Raw genomic sequence first — 18,284 nt, 5'->3', positions numbered from 1 at the left:
ATTAATACTTATACTAAATAATATTAACTTGGTACCTACGTAATATTGTAACTGCGTCGCTTAAAATGGCGACCCGCAGGAAAGTTGAAGTCGAAGGAGACGAACAAGATATTCGTCACAGAGTTTGTACTCATAATGCAGTTAAGCAAAGACTATTCTCTCAGGTTCAAAAACTATACGATACTTCTTTGAAAATATGTTCGAATCCTGAATCTGTAGACATCGACATGTTTTTACTTCGTGCCTCTGAAATTAATTCTATTCGCGAGAAATATGAAAAGGTAACAATTAATATATTTGAACTAGAAGTTTTGTTAAATCCTAAAATACAGTTTAATTCTAGTGAATTAGATAGTTTTGATGATTTATTCTTCCAAATCAAAAGTTGTGTTAAAAACCTTGACTTAAAAACAGAAAATAACTCGTCAGATAATTCATCTAAAACCGAAATAAATAGTCGTCCTAGGTTACCTAAACTTGAGTTAATCTCCTTTGACGGAAACATAGAAAACTTCACAACCTTTTATGAGACATTTTGCTCCTTAGTTCATAACCAAAAAGGCATATCAAACATTGATAAGTTTCACTATTTGTTGTCATGTGTTAAGGGTTCTGCCCTCAGTGTTATTAAAAGTGTACCAATTACATCATCGAACTATGATGTGGTATGGAAAGCCCTACTTGATAAGTACCAAGATCAACGTATGGTGGCTAGTAAATACCTTGATAAAATGTTAACTTTTCCACCCATTTTAAAAGAATCTCCTTTAAGTCTAAATAATTTTATTGAAATCTTTGAAAATTCCTACAAGGCAATTTGTTCACTTAATATACCTAACCTTCATAGTTACGTCATCTGCCATATTGCGTTAAAATCACTTGATCAAAATACTCGCAAATTATTTGAGCAAAGCATTGATCAAACAACAATTCCTTGTTATGAAAACTTAATATCCTTTGTGCAAAATCATGTTAAAGTATTGGAACATTCACAAACGTATACTTCAAATATAATTATACAAAATAATGGCACACAACGTAACAAACAACATTTGAATTTAAACACTAATAATAATAAAAACTTAACTTCACGTAAAAATTATACTCAAACAACGAACAACAAAAACAAATTGAATAATTATGCATGTCTTCACTGTAACGAAAATCATATGATTTTTAGGTGTACAAAGTTTCGTAAACTGACACCAACACAGCGTATTAGCCGTGCTAATACTTTAGGGATTTGTCATAATTGTTTAAAACTAAATCATACAGCTGATGAGTGCCGCAGCGAGTTTCGATGTTACACTTGCGGACAAACGCACCATGCTTTGTTACATGTTGACTATAACAGCAGTGCACCCGCGGCCGCCGGCCGGCACCCTCTCCCTGCGCCGCCCGCGCCTGTTGACGCGTCAATCATGCACTCGCGAAATGACAACTGCCACTCATCGTTATCAGATAGCAAACAATATTCCGTTATATTAGGTACGGCTATAGTTAACGTTGTTGATGTTTTCGGTAAGGAGCAGCCGTGTCGTGTGTTAATCGACTCAGGCGCACAATCTAACTTTATTACTATAAATTGTTTAGAACGGTTAGGTTTAAGACGTTATAAATGTCCTTACAATATTTATGGCTTATCGGGTGAAAATGTAAAAACGTATGGTATGACGACATGTACATTAAAACCTAGGTATAACTGTGATCCGGTATTCACAATAGATGCCGTAATCCTTTCAAAAATAACTTCTGATTTACCCACTTCTAATATTCCAGAAAATATTGTTAAAAAATATAATAATTTAGTTTTAGCGGATCCTTTCTTTTACAGACGTTCTGTAATTGATATTATTTTATCGGGAGACGTTTTTCCACACATTTATGATGGAAATCGAATCGTATTCGGTCCCTCCCTTCCGTGTGCGTTGAGTAGCGTATTCGGGTACGTAATTACAGGGAGACTTGAAGTACCGTGTGCTTCAAATAATTTAAGCGTTTCTATGACTTCAAACTTAGTGTCGTACACTAAGGACGATGACGTCATCGATACTTGTCTTCGGCGATTCTGGGAGATTGAAGCCTCACCGTGTGAGGTACCTCCAGATCCCCTAGAACAAGAAGCGGAAAATATATATTCATCGCGTACGTATCGCGACGCAACTGGCAGGTACGTGTGCCCGCTGTTGCTGCGTGAGCGCCGCGCGCCGCTGGGAGACTCCCGCGCCGCCGCCGAGCGCCGCCTGCTGCAGCTGGAGCGCCGCCTCGCCCGGGACGATGGTCTCCGCGACCAGTACGTAGCCTTCATGCGCGAGTACCAGCAGCTGGGTCACATGGATCCGTACACCGGGGACGAGCCCAGTCAATACCTTATTCCGCATCATCCAGTGGTTCGCACCGCCAGCACAACTACACCGGTTCGAGTCGTTTTCGATGGCTCAGCTCAAACTTCGAATGGAGTTTCGTTAAATGACAACCTTTTAATCGGCAAAAAATTACAGCAAGATCTTTTAAAAATAATAATCAATTTTAGACTTTATGACATTTGTTTTACGGCTGATATTACAAAAATGTACAGATGCGTTCTAACAGACCCCTCTGAGCGTAAATACCAACACATTTTATGGAGGGAGTCACCTAATGAGCCCATACAAATATTTGAATTAAAAACAAATACATACGGTTTACGTAGTGCACCGTTCATAGCTGTGCGTACGTTACGTCAGCTGGCACACGACGAGGCGAAGCGACACCCGCGAGCAGCGAGCTTGCTGCTGCACGGGTTTTACGTCGACGATCTTCTGGGATCTACACCCACGCTGCAAGACGCTTGCACGTTGCAAGATGACGTTATCGACATATTGCAGCGCGGTGGGTTCACACTCCGGAAGTGGGCGAGCAACTCACCTGAGCTTCTCGCTCGGGTTGGAGTTGACCAGTGCGCGTCTATAAACTTTGATGAGGATTCTGCGTCTTCTTTAAAAATCCTTGGATTAAAGTGGGATCCAAAAGACGATTGTTTCTCGTTTCAATATAATTTAAAAGATAATATTTTCACTAAACGTTCAGTATTAAAATTATTAGCAAGCATTTTTGACCCTGTAGGTTTTCTAGCACCGTGTGTTTTCTTGGCTAAATGCCTCCTGCAGGATATATGGAAACTTAGCAAAGGCTGGGATGAACCCGTGCCGTCTGATCTTTGTGAGAGATGGAAAACGTTTATTTCATCTTTGTCAACCTTGTCTGAGCTCCGCATTGAGCGTCATTTATTAATAACGGACTTTTCTGACGTTCAGATAGTTGCGTTTTGTGATGCCTCGACGCGCGGGTATGCGGCTTGTCTGTACGTTCGTAGCGTAGACAAGAATAACGCTGTTAAAACGACTGACGACACTAATATTTTAGAGTTAAAATCAAATACGGAGAGTTTTAATTTGTTGAGTAATAAAGAACCGTCGGATCATGAATTGTTTTTAAAATTTTCAACTTTTAATAAATTGCAGCGCGTCACCGCTTGGTGCTTGCGATTCATTAACAACTCACGTAATAAAAATTGTGATAGATATTTTAAAACTTTGACAACTATTGAATTAAATTCTGCACATAACCTTATAATTAAATTAACTCAAAAACAATTTTATTCCAACGAAATTAATTCACTTAAAAATAATACGTTAATAATTCAAACCTTGAAAAGTTTATCTCCATTCTTGGACGAAGCAGGGTTCCTCAGGGTGGGGGGTAGAATCTCACAGGCAAGTCTACCTTTTAGTCGTAAACATCCCTTGCTTTTACCTAAACGTAGTCACATTACAACTTTGATTATTGAACATTTCCATCGTAATTATTTACATGTAGGGCCTCGTACGTTACAAGGTATAATTAGTCAGAGGTACTGGATCGTATCCGCTCGTAGTGTCATACGCTCCGTTCTCTCACGTTGCGTCTCGTGCTTCAAGTGTAGTCCACGGTTGGCTCAGCCGAGTATGGGGACGTTACCTAAGCCTCGGTTAGAACCCAATAAGGTTTTTCATCACGTTGGTGTTGACCTTGGTGGACCCTTTAACGTAAAAGAGCACAAGAGGCGTACCGCTAAGTTATACAAAGTATATCTTTGTTTGTTCGTCTGCTTTTCCACAAAAGCAGTACACCTTGAGGTCCTCACTGATCTGTCATCGGATTGCTTCTTAGCCTGTCTAGATAGGTTTACCGCTCGTCGTGGCTTGTGCTCAAGTTTATACTCAGATTGCGATACAAATTTTGTAGCAGCAAACAAGCACTTACAAGACGTCGTTAAATTTCTTAGTAATAACGGAGTAAAAACTTCTATTTCTGATGGCTGTTTAGCTCGAGGAAGTTCAACCCTCCAAGCGCCCCCAGTATGGGAGGTCTTTGGGAAGCCGGCATAAAGTCGGCGAAATATCATTTATTGCGTGTCGCAGGTGACAAGTCCCTCACGTTTGAGGAATTGTCAACACTTTTTTGCAAAGTTGAAGCCGTGATGAATTCACGACCGCTTTGCTCTCTTTCAGATAACCCAAACGAGTTTGAAGTTTTAACAGCTGGACATTTTTTGATTGGCCAGAGCCTGCTCGCAGTGCCTGAGCACAATTTAGAGGATGTTCCTATGAATTTATTGTCTAGGTGGCAATATGTTCAAAAATGTTCACAATCATTTTGGAAACTTTGGTCACATGATTACTTACACACATTACAACAACGGTCAAAATGGCATGTATCCCCACCTAATTTGAAGGTTGGTGACCTTGTTTTAATTAAATCGGATTTAACTCGCCCTTTGCAATGGCCATTAGGTAGAGTCATTGAAACGTTTCCTGGTCCTGACGGCGACGTTCGCGTAGTCAGTGTCCGGACAGTTAATCGTTGTTTTAAGCGGCCAGTTAATAAGTTATGTCCGTTACCATTTCGTCATTAAATATTTAAAACTTAACATTTGTAATGTTAGGTATTGTTGTTACATAAATAGGTTAAGTTTATTTGGTATCCATAGTCATAATTTACTTTTTATAATTCTTATTATCTTACTAATTACGTAAGTTTTTTTTTATACTTTTTTTATATAGAGTTAGATGACTCTAATTTTATTAAATACATAAATAAACACTTTAATTTTCCTTTACCTGGAAATCATTACAATGATTTCGGTGGGGGGTATGTACGGTACTTGCTGATTTTTATTAGGAATCATGAGGGTAGTTGTACGTGCTCCAATATCCGATGACACAAGTCGCGCTTGGGTTGACAAGCGGACAGAGACAATTGATCTTTGCTCGGGCGTGGTCGATAGCACTACATATGTAAACCGTGTTTACCCTGAGTAACCAGTGATCATCAAGTCTAGTGTTGACGTTCAGTACTAGTGTCTAAATACAAAACTTTGAAAGCTTGCGATCGCCAGTGACGTTCACCTGGAACACCAGAGTCAGGACCGTTGGAGCTGCTGCGCCGCCGCCACCTGAGTGACATGGGAGTGTTCAAAGGTTAGTGGATTGCATTTACTTCTTTCCTCATGATTCTTGGTTGATTGCAAGTGCCTACATAAATTCATTTATTTAAAGAGCCAAAACCGATTATAGGAAACCTTAATACAGTCCTACATATTATTCCTGAGCCCGAACACCCATAATATTGTAATCATAATTTTGAGCGGTGGCAATCTTTGTTTTCAAAAATGATCCCAATATCGTTCTCTGCACTCTCGAGAACCTCGGACACTATATCCATAATGCTAAAATCATAAATTTGTGCGGCGGCCATCTTGGATTTCAAATATGTTCACAAAATCGTTCTCTGTACCCTTGAGAACTTCGGACACGATATCCATATTGCTCAAATATAATTGTTTGCGGCAGCCCTCTTGGATTTCAAAAATCATCACAGAATTGTTCTCTGCACCCTCGAGAACCTCGGACACGATATTCATATTGCTAAAATCATAATTTTGTGCGGCGGCCATCTTGAATTTGGAAAATGATCACCAAATCGTTCCCTGCACCCTCGAGAACCTCGGATACGATAACCATAATGTTGTAATCATAAATTTATGCGGCGGCCATCTTGGATTTCAAAAATGATACCGAAATCTTTGTCTGCACCCTCGAGAACCTCGGACACGATTTTCATATTGCTGAAAACATAAATGTGTATGGCAGCCATCTTGGATTTCAAAAATGATCACAGAATTGTTCTCTGCACCCTCGAAAACCTCTGACACAATATCCATACCGTTGTCATCAAAATTTTGCGCGGCGGCCATCTTGAATTTCAAAAATGATCCCAAAATCATTCTCTGCATCCTCGAGAATCTCGGACACGATATCCATATTGCTGAAATCATAATTTTTTGCGGCGGCCATCTTGGATTTGAAAAATCATCACAAAATCGTTCTCTGCACCCTCGAGAACCTCGGATACGATACCCATAATGTAGTTATCACAACTTTGAGCGGCGGCCAACTTGGATTTCAAAAATGATCACAAAATCGTTCTCTGCACCCTCGAGAACCTCGGACACGATATCCATATTGCTGAAAACATAATTGTTTGCGGCAGCCCTCTTGGATTTCAAAAATGATCACAGAATTGTTCTCTGCACCCTCGATAACTTCGGACACGATATCCATATTGCTTAAATCATAATTTTGTACGGCGGCCATCTTGGATTTGAAAAATGATCAACAAATACGTTCTCTGCACCCTCGAGAATCTCGGACACGATATCCATATTGCTGAAATCATAATGTTGTGCGGCGGCTATCTTGGATTTGAAAAATTATCACAAAATCGTTCTCTGCACCCTCTAGAACCTCGGATACGATACCCATAATGTTGTAATCATAATTTTGTTCGATGGCCATCTTTGTTATCAAAAATGATCCCAATTTCGTTCTCTGCACCCTCGAGAACCTCGGACACGATATCCATATTGCTGAAAACATAATTGTTTGCGGCAGCCCTCTTGGATTTCAAAAATGATAACAGAATTGTTCTCTGCACCCTCGATAACTTCGGACACGATATCCATATTGCTTAAATCATAATTTTGTACGGCGGCCATCTTGGATTTGAAAAATGATCAACAAATACGTTCTCTGCACCGTCGAGAATCTCCGACACGATATCCATATTGCTGAAATCATAATATTGTGCGGCGGCTATCTTGGATTTGAAAAATTATCACTAAATCGTTTTCTGCACCCTCGAGAACCTCGGGTACGATACCCATAATGTTGTAATCATAATTTTGAGCGGTGGCCATCTTTGTTTTCAAAAATGATCCCAATATCGTTCTCTGCACTCTCGAGAACCTCGGACACTATATCCATAATGCTAAAATCATAATTTTGTGTGGCGGCCATCTTGGATTTCAAATATGATCACAAAATCGTTCTCTGTACCCTTGAGAACTTCGGACACGATATCCATATTGCTCAAATATAATTGTTTGCGGCAGCCCTCTTGGATTTCAAAAATCATCACAGAATTGTTCTCTGCACCCTCGAGAACCTCGGACACGATATCCATATTGCTGAAATCATAATTTTGTGCGGCGGCCATCTTGAATTTGGAAAATGATCACCAAATCGTTCCCTGCACCCTCGAGTACCTCGGATACGATACCCATAATGTTGTTATCATAATTTTGTGCGGCGGCCATCTTGGATTTCAAAAATGATACCAAAATCGTTGTCTGCACCCTCGAGAACCTCGGACACGATATCCATATTGCTGAAAACATAATTGTGTATGGCAGCCATCTTGGATTTCAAAAATGATCACAGTATTTTTCTCTGCACCCTCGAAAACCTCTGACACAATATCCGTACCGTTGTCATCAAAATTTTGCGCGGCGGCCATCTTGAATTTCAAAAATGATCCCAAAATCATTCTCTGCATCCTCGAGAATCTCGGAAACGATATCCATATTGCTGATATCATAATTTTTTGTGGCGGCCATGTTGGATTTGAAAAATGATCACAAAATCGTTCTCTGCACCCTCGAGAACCTCGGATACGATACCCATAATGTAGTTATCATAACTTTGAGCGGCAGCACACTTGGATTTCAAAACTGATCACAAAATAGTTCTCTGCACCCTCGAGAACCTCGGACACGATATCCATATTGCTGAAAACATAATTGTTTGCGGCAGCCCTCTTGGATTTCAAAAATGATTACAGAATTGTTCTCTGCACCCGCGAGAACTTCGGACACGGTATCCATATTGCTTAAATCATAATTTTGTACGGCGGCCATCTTGGATTTGAAAAATGATCAACAAATACGTTCTCTGCACCCTCGAGAATCTCGGACACGATATCCATATTGCTGAAATCATAATTTTGTGCGGCGGCTATCTTGAATTTGAAAAATTATCACAAAATCGTTCTCTGCACCCTCGAGAACCTCGGATACGATACCCATAATGTTGTAATCATAATTTTGTTCGGTGGCCATCTTTGTTATCAAAAATGATCCCAATTTCGTTCTCTGCACCCTCGAGAACCTCGGACACGATATCCATAATGCTAAAAACTTAATTGTTTGCGGCAGCCCTCTTGGATTTCAAAAATGATAACAGAATTGTTCTCTGCACCCTCGAGAACTTCGGACACGATATCCATATTGCTTAAATCATAACTTTGTACGGCGGCCATCTTGGATTTGAAGAATGATCAACAAATACGTTCTCCGCACCCTCGAGAATCTCGGACACGATATCCATATTGCTGAAATCATAATGTTGTGCGGCGGCTATCTTGGATTTGAAAAATTATCACAAAATCGTTCTCTGCACCCTCGAGAACCTCGGATACGATACCCATAATGTAGTAATCATAATTTTGTTCGGTGGCCATCTTTGTTATCAAAAATGATCCCAATTTCGTTCTCTGCACCCTGGAGAACCTCGGACACGATATCCATAATGCTAAAAACTTAATTGTTTGCGGCAGCCCTCTTGGATTTCAAAAATGATAACAGAATTGTTCTCTGCACCCTCGAGAACTTCAGACACGATATCCATATTGCTTAAATCATAATTTTGTACGGCGGCCATCTTGGATTTGAAGAATGATCAATAAATACGTTCTCTGCACCCTCGAGAATCTCGGACACGATATCCATATTGCTGAAATCATAATTTTGTGCGGCGACCATCTTGGATTTGAAAAATGATCAACAAATACGTTCTCTGCACCTTCGAGAATCTCGGACACGATATCCATAATGCTAAAATCATAATGTTGTGCGGCGGCCATCTTGAATAATGATCAACAAATACGTTCTCTGCACCCTAGAGAATCTCGGGCACGATATCCATATTGCTGAAATCATAATTTTGTGCGGCGGCCATCTTGGATTTGAAAAATTATCACAAAATCGTTCTCTGCACCCTCGAGAACCTCGGATACGATACCCATAATATTGTAATCATAATTTTGAGCGGTGGCAATCTTTGTTTTCAAAAATGATCCCAATATCGTTCTCTGCACTCTCGAGAACCTCGGACACTATATCCATAATGCTAAAATCATAATTTTGTGCGGCGGCCATCTTGGATTTCAAATATGTTCACAAAATCGTTCTCTGTACCCTTGAGAACTTCGGACACGATATCCATATTGCTCAAATATAATTGTTTGCGGCAGCCCTCTTGGATTTCAAAAATCATCACAGAATTGTTCTCTGCTCCCTCGAGAACCTCGGACACGATATTCATATTGCTAAAATCATAATTTTGTGCGGCGGCCATCTTGAATTTGGAAAATGATCACCAAATCGTTCCCTGCACCCTCGAGAACCTCGGATAAGATACCCATAATGTTGTAATCATAAATTTATGCGGCGGCTATCTTGGATTTGAAAAATTATCACAAAATCGTTCTCTGCACCCTCGAGAACCTCGGGTACGATACCCATAATGTTGTAATCATAATTTTGAGCGGTGGCCATCTTTGTTTTCAAAAATGATCCCAATATCGTTCTCTGCACTCTCGAGAACCTCGGACACTATATCCATAATGCTAAAATCATAATTTTGTGTGGCGGCCATCTTGGATTTCAAATATGATCACAAAATCGTTCTCTGTACCCTTGAGAACTTCGGACACGATATCCATATTGCTCAAATATAATTGTTTGCGGCAGCCCTCTTGGATTTCAAAAATCATCACAGAATTGTTCTCTGCACCCTCGAGAACCTCGGACACGATATTCATATTGCTGAAATCATAATTTTGTGCGGCGGCCATCTTGAATTTGGAAAATGATCACCAAATCGTTCCCTGCACCCTCGAGAACCTCGGATACGATACCCATAATGTTGTTATCATAATTTTGTGCGGCGGCCATCTTGGATTTCAAAAATGATACCAAAATCGTTGTCTGCACCCTCGAGAACCTCGGACACGATTTTCATATTGCTGAAAACATAATTGTGTATGGCAGCCATCTTGGATTTCAAAAATGATCACAGTATTTTTCTCTGCACCCTCGAAAACCTCTGACACAATATCCGTACCGTTGTCATCAAAATTTTGCGCGGCGGCCATCTTGAATTTCAAAAATGATCCCAAAATCATTCTCTGCATCCTCGAGAATCTCGGAAACGATATCCATATTGCTGAAATCATAATTTTTTGTGGCGGCCATGTTGGATTTGAAAAATGATCACAAAATCGTTCTCTGCACCATCGAGAACCTCGGATACGATACCCATAATGTAGTTATCATAACTTTGAGCGGCAGCACACTTGGATTTCAAAACTGATCACAAAATAGTTCTCTGCACCCTCGAGAACCTCGGACACGATATCCATATTGCTGAAAACATAATTGTTTGCGGCAGCCCTCTTGGATTTCAAAAATGATTACAGAATTGTTCTCTGCACCCTCGAGAACTTCGGACACGGTATCCATATTGCTTAAATCATAATTTTGTACGGCGGCCATCTTGGATTTGAAAAATGATCAACAAATACGTTCTCTGCACCCTCGAGAATCTCGGACACGATATCCATATTGCTGAAATCATAATTTTGTGCGGCGGCTATCTTGAATTTGAAAAATTATCACAAAATCGTTCTCTGCACCCTCGAGAACCTCGGATACGATACCCATAATGTTGTAATCATAATTTTGTTCGGTGGCCATCTTTGTTATCAAAAATGATCCCAATTTCGTTCTCTGCACCCTCGAGAACCTCGGACACGATATCCATAATGCTAAAAACTTAATTGTTTGCAGCAGCCCTCTTGGATTTCAAAAATGATAACAGAATTGTTCTCTGCACCCTCGAGAACTTCGGACACGATATCCATATTGCTTAAATCATAACTTTGTACGGCGGCCATCTTGGATTTGAAGAATGATCAACAAATACGTTCTCTGCACCCTCGAGAATCTCGGACACGATATCCATATTGCTGAAATCATAATTTTGTGCGGCGACCATCTTGGATTTGAAAAATGATCAACAAATACGTTCTCTGCACCTTCGAGAATCTCGGACACGATATCCATAATGCTAAAATCATAATTTTGTGCGGCGGCCATCTTGAATAATGATCAACAAATACGTTCTCTGCACCCTAGAGAATCTCGGGCACGATATCCATATTGCTGAAATCATAATTTTGTGCGGCGGCCATCTTGGATTTGAAAAATTATCACAAAATCGTTCTCTGCACCCTCGAGAACCTCGGATACGATACCCATAATATTGTAATCATAATTTTGAGCGGTGGCAATCTTTGTTTTCAAAAATGATCCCAATATCGTTCTCTGCACTCTCGAGAACCTCGCACACTATATCCATAATGCTAAAATCATAATTTTGTGCGGCGGCCATCTTGGATTTCAAATATGTTCACAAAATCGTTCTCTGTACCCTTGAGAACTTCGGACACGATATCCATATTGCTCAAATATAATTGTTTGCGGCAGCCCTCTTGGATTTCAAAAATCATCACAGAATTTTTCTCTGCACCCTCGAGAACCTCGGACACGATATTCATATTGCTAAAATCATAATTTTGTGCGGCGGCCATCTTGAATTTGGAAAATGATCACCAAATCGTTCCCTGCACCCTCGAGAACCTCGGATAAGATACCCATAATGTTGTAATCATAAATTTATGCGGCGGCTATCTTGGATTTGAAAAATTATCACAAAATCGTTCTCTGCACCCTCGAGAACCTCGGGTACGATACCCATAATGTTGTAATCATAATTTTGAGCGGTGGCCATCTTTGTTTTCAAAAATGATCCCAATATCGTTCTCTGCACTCTCGAGAACCTCGGACACTATATCCATAATGCTAAAATCATAATTTTGTGTGGCGGCCATCTTGGATTTCAAATATGATCACAAAATCGTTCTCTGTACCCTTGAGAACTTCGGACACGATATCCATATTGCTCAAATATAATTGTTTGCGGCAGCCCTCTTGGATTTCAAAAATCATCACAGAATTGTTCTCTGCACCCTCGAGAACCTCGGACACGATATTCATATTGCTGAAATCATAATTTTGTGCGGCGGCCATCTTGAATTTGAAAAATGATCACAAAATCGTTCTCTGCACCCTCGTGAACTTCGGATACGATACCCATAATGTTGTTATCATAATTTTGTGCGGCGGCCATCTTGGATTTCAAAAATGATACCAAAATCGTTGTCTGCACCCTCGAGAACCTCGGACACGATTTTCATATTGCTGAAAACATAATTGTGTATGGCAGCCATCTTGGATTTCAAAAATGATCACAGTATTTTTCTCTGCACCCTCGAAAACCTCTGACACAATATCCGTACCGTTGTCATCAAAATTTTGCGCGGCGGCCATCTTGAATTTCAAAAATGATCCCAAAATCATTCTCTGCATCCTCGAGAATCTCGGAAACGATATCCATATTGCTGAAATCATAATTTTTTGTGGCGGCCATGTTGGATTTGAAAAATGATCACAAAATCGTTCTCTGCACCCTCGAGAACCTCGGATACGATACCCATAATGTAGTTATCATAACTTTGAGCGGCAGCACACTTGGATTTCAAAACTGATCACAAAATAGTTCTCTGCACCCTCGAGAACCTCGGACACGATATCCATATTGCTGAAAACATAATTGTTTGCGGCAGCCCTCTTGGATTTCAAAAATGATTACAGAATTGTTCTCTGCACCCTCGAGAACTTCGGACACGGTATCCATATTGCTTAAATCATAATTTTGTACGGCGGCCATCTTGGATTTGAAAAATGATCAACAAATACGTTCTCTGCACCCTCGAGAATCTCGGACACGATATCCATATTGCTGAAATCATAATTTTGTGCGGCGGCCATCTTGAATAATGATCAACAAATACGTTCTCTGCACCCTAGAGAATCTCGGGCACGATATCCATATTGCTGAAATCATAATTTTGTGCGGCGGCCATCTTGGATTTGAAAAATTATCACAAAATCGTTCTCTGCACCCTCGAGAACCTCGGATACGATACCCATAATATTGTAATCATAATTTTGAGCGGTGGCAATCTTTGTTTTCAAAAATGATCCCAATATCGTTCTCTGCACTCTCGAGAACCTCGGACACTATATCCATAATGCTAAAATCATAATTTTGTGCGGCGGCCATCTTGGATTTTAAATATGTTCACAAAATCGTTCTCTGTACCCTTGAGAACTTCGGACACGATATCCATATTGCTCAAATATAATTGTTTGCGGCAGCCCTCTTGGATTTCAAAAATCATCACAGAATTGTTCTCTGCACCCTCGAGAACCTCGGACACGATATTCATATTGCTAAAATCATAATTTTGTGCGGCGGCCATCTTGAATTTGGAAAATGATCACAAAATCGTTCCCTGCACCCTCGAGAACCTCGGATAAGATACCCATAATGTTGTAATCATAAATTTATGCGGCGGCTATCTTGGATTTGAAAAATTATCACAAAATCGTTCTCTGCACCCTCGAGAACCTCGGACACGATTTTCATATTGCTGAAAGTATAAATGTGTATGGCAGCCATCTTGGATTTCAAAAATGATCACAGAATTTTTCTCTGCACCCTCGAAAACCTCTGACACAATATCCATACCGTTGTCATCAAAATTTTGCGCGGCGGCCATCTTGAATTTCAAAAATGATCCCAAAATCATTCTCTGCATCCTCGAGAATCTCGGAAACGATATCCATATTGCTGAAATCATAATTTTTTGCGGCGGCCAGGTTGGATTTGAAAAATGATCACAAAATCGTTCTCTGCACCCTCGAGAACCTCGGATACGATACCCATAATGTAGTTATCATAACTTTGAGCGGCAGCACACTTGGATTTCAAAAATGATCACAAAATAGTTCTCTGCACCCTCGAGAACCTCGGACAAGATATCCATATTGCTGAAAACATAATTGTTTGCGGCAGCCCTCTTGGATTTCAAAAATGATAACAGAATTGTTCTCTGCACCCTCGAGAACTTCGGACACGGTATCCATATTGCTTAAATCATAATTTTGTACGGCGGCCATCTTGGATTTGAAAAATGATCAACAAATACGTTCTCTGCACCCTCGAGAATCTCGGACACGATATCCATATTGCTGAAATCATAATTTTGTGCGGCGGCTATCTTGGATTTGAAAAATTATAACAAAATCGTTCTCTGCACCCTCGAGAACCTCGGATACGATACCCATAATGTAGTTATCATAACTTTGAGCGGCAGCACACTTGGATTTCAAAACTGATCACAAAATAGTTCTCTGCACCCTCGAGAACCTCGGACACGATATCCATATTGCTGAAAACATAATTGTTTGCGGCAGCCCTCTTGGATTTCAAAAATGATAACAGAATTGTTCTCTGCACCCTCGAGAACTTCGGACACCATATCCATATTGCTTAAACCATAATTTTGTACGGCGGCCATCTTGGATTTGAAAAATGATCAACAAATACGTTCTCTGCACCCTCGAGAATCTCGGACACGATATCCATATTGCTGAAATCATAATTTTGTGCGGCGGCTATCTTGAATTTGAAAAATTATCACAAAATCGTTCTCTGCACCCTCGAGAACCTCGGATACGATACCCATCATGTTGTAATCATAATTTTGTTCGGTGGCCATCTTTGTTATCAAAAATGATCCCAATTTCGTTCTCTGCACCCTCGAGAACCTCGGACACGATATCCATAATGCTAAAAACTTAATTGTTTGCGGCAGCCCTCTTGGATTTCAAAAATGATAACAGAATTGTTCTCTGCACCCTCGAGAACTTCGGACACGATATCCATATTGCTTAAATCATAACTTTGTACGGCGGCCATCTTGGATTTGAAGAATGATCAACAAATACGTTCTCTGCACCCTCGAGAATCTCGGACACGATATCCATATTGCTGAAATCATAATGTTGTGCGGCGGCTATCTTGGATTTGAAAAATTATCACAAAATCGTTCTCTGCACCCTCGAGAACCTCGGATACGATACCCATAATGTAGTAATCATAATTTTGTTCTGTGGCCATCTTTGTTATCAAAAATGATCCCAATTTCGTTCTCTGCACCCTGGAGAACCTCGGACACGATATCCATAATGCTAAAAACATAATTGTTTGCGGCAGCCCTCATGGATTTCAAAAATGATAACAGAATTGTTCTCTGCACCCTCGAGAACTTCAGACACGATATCCATATTGCTTAAATCATAATTTTGTACGGCGGCCATCTTGGATTTGAAAAATGATCAATAAATACGTTCTCTGCACCCTCGAGAATCTCGGACACGATATCCATATTGCTGAAATCATAATTTTGTGCGGCGACCATCTTGGATTTGAAAAATGATCAACAAATACGTTCTCTGCACCTTCGAGAATCTCGGACACGATATCCATAATGCTAAAATCATAATTTTGTGCGGCGGCCATCTTGAATAATGATCAACAAATACGTTCTCTGCACCCTAGAGAATCTCGGGCACGATATCCATATTGCTGAAATCATAATTTTGTGCGGCGGCCATCTTGGATTTGAAAAATTATCACAAAATCGTTCTCTGCACCCTCGAGAACCTCGGATACGATACCCATTGTACGGTACTTGCTGATTTTTATTAGGAATCATGAGGGTAGTTGTACGTGCTCCAATATCCGATGACACAAGTCGCGCTTGGGTTGACAAGCGGACAGAGACAATTGATCTTTGCTCGGGCGTGGTCGATAGCACTACATATGTAAACCGTGTTTACCCTGAGTAACCAGTGATCATCAAGTCTAGTGTTGACGTTCAGTACTAGTGTCTAAATACAAAACTTTGAAAGCTTGCGATCGCCAGTGACGTTCACCTGGAACACCAGAGTCAGGACCGTTGGAGCTGCTGCGCCGCCGCCACCTGAGTGACATGGGAGTGTTCAAAGGTTAGTGGATTGCATTTACTTCTTTCCTCATGATTCTTGGTTGATTGCAAGTGCCTACATAAATTCATTTATTTAAAGAGCCAAAACCGATTATAGGAAACCTTAATACAGTCCTACATATTATTCCTGAGCCCGAACACCCATAATATTGTAATCATAATTTTGAGCGGTGGCAATCTTTGTTTTCAAAAATGATCCCAATATCGTTCTCTGCACTCTCGAGAACCTCGGACACTATATCCATAATGCTAAAATCATAAATTTGTGCGGCGGCCATCTTGGATTTCAAATATGTTCACAAAATCGTTCTCTGTACCCTTGAGAACTTCGGACACGATATCCATATTGCTCAAATATAATTGTTTGCGGCAGCCCTCTTGGATTTCAAAAATCATCACAGAATTGTTCTCTGCACCCTCGAGAACCTCGGACACGATATTCATATTGCTAAAATCATAATTTTGTGCGGCGGCCATCTTGAATTTGGAAAATGATCACCAAATCGTTCCCTGCACCCTCGAGAACCTCGGATACGATAACCATAATGTTGTAATCATAAATTTATGCGGCGGCCATCTTGGATTTCAAAAATGATACCGAAATCTTTGTCTGCACCCTCGAGAACCTCGGACACGATATTCATATTGCTGAAAACATAAATGTGTATGGCATCCATCTTGGATTTCAAAAATGATCACAGAATTGTTCTCTGCACCCTCGAAAACCTCTGACACAATATCCATACCGTTGTCATCAAAATTTTGCGCGGCGGCCATCTTGAATTTCAAAAATGATCCCAAAATCATTCTCTGCATCCTCGAGAATCTCGGACACGATATCCATATTGCTGAAATCATAATTTTTTGCGGCGGCCATCTTGGATTTGAAAAATCATCACAAAATCGTTCTCTGCACCCTCGAGAACCTCGGATACGATACCCATAATGTAGTTATCACAACTTTGAGCGGCGGCCAACTTGGATTTCAAAAATGATCACAAAATCGTTCTCTGCACCCTCGAGAACCTCGGACACGATATCCATATTGCTGAAAACATAATTGTGTGCGGCAGCCCTCTTGGATTTCAAAAATGATAACAGAATTGTTCTCTGCACCCTCGATAACTTCGGACACGATATCCATATTGCTTAAATCATAATTTTGTACGGCGGCCATCTTGGATTTGAAAAATGATCAACAAATACGTTCTCTGCACCGTCGAGAATCTCCGACACGATATCCATATTGCTGAAATCATAATATTGTGCGGCGGCTATCTTGGATTTGAAAAATTATCACTAAATCGTTTTCTGCACCCTCGAGAACCTCGGGTACGATACCCATAATGTTGTAATCATAATTTTGAGCGGTGGCCATCTTTGTTTTCAAAAATGATCCCAATATCGTTCTCTGCACTCTCGAGAACCTCGGACACTATATCCATAATGCTAAAATCATAATTTTGTGTGGCGGCCATCTTGGATTTCAAATATGATCACAAAATCGTTCTCTGTACCCTTGAGAACTTCGGACACGATATCCATATTGCTCAAATATAATTGTTTGCGGCAGCCCTCTTGGATTTCAAAAATCATCACAGAATTGTTCTCTGCACCCTCGAGAACCTCGGACACGATATTCATATTGCTGAAATCATAATTTTGTGCGGCGGCCATCTTGAATTTGGAAAATGATCACCAAATCGTTCCCTGCACCCTCGAGAACCTCGGATACGATACCCATAATGTTGTTATCATAATTTTGTGCGGCGGCCATCTTGGTTTTCAAAAATGATACCAAAATCGTTGTCTGCACCCTCGAGAAC

General features: G+C 40.4%; 1 protein-coding gene across 8 annotated transcripts in view; it reads left to right on the top strand.

Annotated features, from left to right (window-relative positions):
• The window catches only part of LOC126972921 (uncharacterized), a 32,366-nt gene extending 15,918 nt beyond the window's left edge, over window positions 1-16,448 (top strand). For 2 of the 8 annotated variants that reach the window (XM_050820026.1, XM_050820021.1), the window contains exon 2: window positions 16,161-16,448. In XM_050820026.1, coding sequence (XP_050675983.1) covers window positions 16,161-16,300 — 140 coding nt within the window. In that variant the 3' untranslated portion in view covers window positions 16,301-16,448. Of the gene's footprint in view, window positions 1-337; window positions 1,522-5,202; window positions 5,491-16,160 lie in introns of those variants that run through there. The other 6 variants (XM_050820028.1, XM_050820024.1, XM_050820033.1 and 3 more) reach the window with 5 other exon arrangements.
• The last annotated feature ends 1,836 nt before the right edge of the window (window positions 16,449-18,284 follow it).

The sequence above is a fragment of the Leptidea sinapis genome, chromosome 27 (assembly GCF_905404315.1).
Source record: "Leptidea sinapis chromosome 27, ilLepSina1.1, whole genome shotgun sequence".
NCBI lineage: Eukaryota > Metazoa > Arthropoda > Insecta > Lepidoptera > Pieridae > Leptidea > Leptidea sinapis.
This window is presented reverse-complemented; position numbering and strand designations above follow the sequence as displayed.